The sequence below is a fragment of the Nerophis lumbriciformis genome, linkage group LG27, assembly GCF_033978685.3.
Source record: "Nerophis lumbriciformis linkage group LG27, RoL_Nlum_v2.1, whole genome shotgun sequence".
NCBI classification, from domain to species: domain Eukaryota; kingdom Metazoa; phylum Chordata; class Actinopteri; order Syngnathiformes; family Syngnathidae; genus Nerophis; species Nerophis lumbriciformis.
In genome coordinates this window covers 9,297,501-9,302,500 of record NC_084574.2, presented here as the reverse complement: position 1 = coordinate 9,302,500, position 5,000 = coordinate 9,297,501, and the positions used below count along the sequence as shown (strand labels likewise).

At 39.9% G+C, this 5,000-nt stretch overlaps 1 protein-coding gene across 1 annotated transcript in view; it reads left to right on the top strand.

The window, feature by feature from the left end:
- frem3 (Fras1 related extracellular matrix 3) overlaps nucleotides 1-5,000 on the top strand; it is a 69,294-nt gene that overhangs the window by 52,436 nt on the left and 11,858 nt on the right. The window contains exons 13-16 of the mRNA XM_061922937.1: nucleotides 1-67; nucleotides 3,052-3,355; nucleotides 3,424-3,555; nucleotides 3,617-3,948. The exon at nucleotides 1-67 is cut by the window's left edge and continues 92 nt beyond it. Of these exons, the coding sequence (XP_061778921.1) occupies nucleotides 1-67; nucleotides 3,052-3,355; nucleotides 3,424-3,555; nucleotides 3,617-3,948 (835 nt within the window). The remainder of the gene's footprint in view (nucleotides 68-3,051; nucleotides 3,356-3,423; nucleotides 3,556-3,616; nucleotides 3,949-5,000) is intronic.

The following is a 5,000-nucleotide window of genomic DNA, read 5'->3' as shown; positions in this document are numbered from 1 at the left end:
CGATGACACAGCAAAGACCAAAGACAGCCCCAACCCGGCTAACGGATACCCTGTTGTGTGCGTGACGGTAAGTGGGATGTTTTTCATTGTACTGTAGAGGCTCTAATTCAGGGGTTCTTAACCTTTTTGACCCAAGGACCGACATTTCTACTACCCACTGAAATATTAACACTGAATTAGTCATCTTACTCTTGATTTCAATCATATTCAATAACTAGAAAATTCAAAATTTCCGTATTTGTTTGACAGAAGTTCACTTACTTATTTTTACATATTATTTGACAGACTTTCACTATTTTTCCCACATATGTTTTGGTAGAATTTCACTTATTTTTCCAATATTTTGGTAGAATTTTCCACATTTTGAGGTATATTTTGATAGAATTTCCCTCATTTTTTGGAAGAATTCCACTTACTTTTCTTGTATTTTTTAGCAGAATTTAACTTATTTTCCCTATATTTTTTGGCAGAAATGTTTTGTCTGTTTTGGTTGAATTTCACTTATTTTTCCGTATTTTTTGACACAGAATTTCACTTGCGTATTTTTAAAGCAGAACTTCACTTGCTATACTTCTGTTTTTTGACAGAATTTCACTTACTGTTCGTATATTTCTTGGCAGAATTCTCCAGATGTTTTCAGAATGTTTTGGTAGGATTTCACTTATATTTTTGCAGAATTTTCCAAATGTTTCTGTTTGTTTTAGTAGAATTTCACTTATTTTTCTCATATTTTTTTGGCATTATTTAATTTATTTTTCCCTTATGTTTTGGCATAATTGTACTTACTTTTTAGCAGAATTTCACTTGTTTTTCCAATATTTAAACCTATTTTTCTTGTAACTTTGGTAGAATGTTACCTACTTTTCCCGTATTTTTTGACAGAATTTCACTTAGTTATTTTTACGTATTATTTGACAGACTTTCACTTATTTCTCCATGTATGTTTTGGTCAAATTTCACAAATTTTTCCCATATTTTTGGAAGAATTCCACTTACTTTTCTTGTATTTTTTTGGCAGAATTTTCAAAGCATTTTTGTATAATTTGGTTGAATTTCACTTATTTTTCCGTATTTTTTGACAAAGAATTTCACTTACGTATTTTTAAAGCATAACTTCACTTGCTTTGCTTGTGTTTTTTGGCAGAATTTCACTTACTGTTAGTATATTTTTTGGCAGAATTTTCCAGATGTTTTCAGAATGTTTTGGTAGGATTTCACTTATATTTTTTCAGAATTTTCCAAATTTTTCTGTATGTTTTAGTAGAATTTCTTTTATTTTTCTTGTATTTTTTGGCATTATTTAACTTATTTTTCCCGTATGTTTTGGCAGAATTGTACTTATTTTTCCAATATTTAAACCTATTTTTCTTGTAACTTTGGTAGAATGTTTCCTACTTTTCCCGTATTTTTTTTGACAGAATTTCACTTAGTTATTTTTACGTATTATTTGACAGACTTTCACTTTTTTTCTCCATGTATGTTTTGGTTGAATTTCACACATTTTCCCCATATTTTTGGAAGAATTCCACTTTTCTTGTATTTTTGGCAGAATTTGACTTATTTTCCCAATATTTTTGGGCAGAATTTTCAAAAATGTTCTGTCTGTTTTGGTAGAACTTCAATTATTTTTCTCCTATTTTTTGGCATTATTTGACTTATTTTTCCCGTATGTTTTGGCAGAATTGTACTTACTGTATTCAAACCTATTTTTCATGTAACTTTGGTAGAATGTTACTTACTTTTCACGTATAAAAAATTCCCACAAAATTTTGATGGGCCCGCTATCTGTGCCCTGGGCCTCTCGCCGGGGGTCGCCAGAAGCCGCCGTGGTTTTAAGACGGTGCCGATAGTCTGAAGCCGAGAGTTTTAGGTGTAACTGTACAAAATGAGCTACAAATCTAGCCTAAAACGTTAGCACGCTTACATTAAAATGCAAACATTTAGCACTTTATAAATAAAGTTGATTTGATTTGATGTGTGCAAACATTAGCATGATAACAGTTAGCATGTGAGCATACTATCGTTTGCATGCTAACAGTTAACAGTTTGAATCAGATGAAAAATGTGGGAATTGTGGAACTTTGAAGAATGTCCTATTGATTTCAATGGGGATTTCAGAAAAAATTGGGAATTTCGGGAAAAGCGGGAACTTTTTGGTAAAAAATTTGAATGAGTTGAAATGGTTGGTGTTGAAATTTTTCAAATCGGTTGAGAAATTTTGAAGTAGTAACATGTTGAATTGACAAAATGTTATTACGGAATTCCTGGAATTTCGGGAAAACCGGGAATTTTTCCAGTTCAAAAAACAACTTCGTTTTTTGTCCTGATTAAGTGGAATGTTTGGATGGTGGAACAGTTGAAGTCGGTTGAAAAATGTGGGAGAAGTAGTCGCCAGAAAAAAGGGTGGAAACAGGGCTTTGGAAAAGCAGGAATTCTGGAAAATCCTGGAATTTTTTTTGAACTTGGAAAAAGAGATGTTGGAATTTCCAGAATGGTGGAATATGTTAAAAGTGGAATAATTTGAATAGGTTGAAAAATGTGGAAATGGTGAAAGTTTGAAAAACGGCCAATTCATTTTGAATAGGAAAAATGTCCGGGAAAACCTGGAATTCTGGGAAATTTGGGGATTTTGGGGAATTTGTCAAGGTAAAGCCCAAGATTCCCGAACAGGCTGAACAGTTTGAAGTCGGAACCACCTTGTGTGCTCTTCATGCAGGAGAGGGAGGGACAGAACAGAAAAGAGAAGCGGCAGGTCGACTGGTCTAAACAGGGGTCTATTTAAAAGCTAGAGAGTATAAATGAGTTTAAAAATGGGACTACAATGCTTCCACTGAGGTAGCATCTCCAACTGTTGCCGGTAGGGTGTTCCATAGTACTGGAGCCCGAATAGAAAACGCTCTTGAGCCTGCACACTTTTTATGGGCTCTGGGAATCACTAATAAGCCGGCGTTCTTGGAACTCAGATTTCAGGACGGGACAAGCGGCACGATAAGATAAGATGGTTCTAGAGTGTTTAGCATTTTGTAATGTGTTAATGCCCTTATCCCATAGGCCTGTAACCCGAAGTACAACGACTTCGACAAAACCGGTTCCATCTGCTCTGCGGAAAACATCAACGACACCCTGACCCAATATCGCTGGCTGGTCAGCGCACCCACGGGGTCGGATGGAGTGACCAGTCCCATGAGGGAGGTGGACACCAACACCTTCTTCAGCAACACAAAGTCCATCACCTTGGATTCCATCTACTTCCAAGCGGGTTCTAGGGTCCAGTGCGCCGCCAGGGCCTTCAACGCCAACGGGGATGCTGGTTTGGAGCTGTCTAGTCCCATTGTGGTGGTCAGCAAGGAGGAAGGTAAGTGGATGGCGTGATGAACGTAGCCCACTGGAGGACGTAGCTGAGTGATGCCAATTTCTCGACAGGCATGTGCCAGCCTCGTGTCCAAGGTACTGTCGGAGCTGAACCTTTCTCTGCCAAGATCCGCTACACGGGCCCGGATGACCCCGACTTCCCCAACCTCATCAAGCTGACTGTCAACATGCCCCACATGGATGGTAAGCAGTACCACGCCCTCTGTACAAGATGGTGTACTTATTAATAATACTATCTCAACAGGCATGTTGCCGGTGATTTCCACACGACCCCTTTCCAACTTCGAGCTGACGCTGAGCCCTGACGGCACCCGCGTGGGCAACCACCGCTGCTCCAACTTGCTGGACTTCAACGAGATCCAAACGGGCCACGGCTTCATCACCGACGCCACCAAGAACCCGGAGATCATCGGCGAGACGTCGCCCTACCAGTACAGCACCGGCATGCGCTCCTCCAACTCCCTGCGCTTCTACAGGAACCTCAACCTGGAGGCCTGCCTCTGGGAGTTCAGCAGCTACTACGACATGTCCGAGCTGCTCAACGACTGCGGGGGGTCCATAGGCACCGACGGACAGGTACGCAAAACTAGAAATCCTGCAAAATCGCAACACCAGAATCAAAACTAAGGATCCAAAGTTTCTCGTATGTGTTCTTACACAGCAGAGCAAGTAGACCAGTCAATGACTGCATACAGTTTTTCAGCAGGTTAATGGGGAACAGATTGGCCTGATCATAGACCAGTAATTGACTGCATACAGTTTTTCAGCAGGGTAACGGGGAACAGATTAGACTGATCATAGACCAGTCAATGACTGCATACAGTTTTTCAGCAGGCTAACGGGGAACAGGTTGGACTGATCATAGACCAGTCAATGACTGCATACAGTTTTTCAGCAGGGTAACGGGGAACAGATTGGACTGATCATAGACCAGTCAATGACTGCATACAGTTTTTCAGCAGGCTAATGGGGAACAGATTGAACTGATCATAGACCAGTCAATGAATGCATACAGTTTTTCAGCAGGCTAATGGGTAACAGATTGGACTGATCATAGACCAGTCAATGACTGCATACAGTTTTTCAGCAGGCTAATGGGGAACAGATTGGATTGATCATAGACCAGTAATTGACTGCATACAGTTTTTCAGCAGGGTAACAGGGAACAGATTGGACTGATCATAGACCATTTAATGACTGCATACAGTTTTTCAGCAGGCTAATGGGGAACAGATTGGACTGATCATAGACCAGTCAATGACTGCATACAGTTTTTCAGCAGGGTAACGGGGAACAGGTTGGACTGATCATAGACCAGTCAATGACTGCATACAGTTTTTCAGCAGGGAAATGGGGAACAGATTGGACTGATCATAGACCAGTCAATGACTGCATACAGTTTTTCAGCAGGGTAACAGGTAACAGATTGGACTGATCATAGACCATTTAATGACTGCATACAGTTTTTCAGCAGGTTAATGGGGAACAGATTGGCCTGATCATAGACCAGTAATTGACTGCATACAGTTTTTCAGCAGGGTAACAGGGAACAGATTGGACTGATCATAGACCATTTAATGACGTCATACAGTTTTTCAGCAGGCTAATGGGGAACAGATTGGACTGAT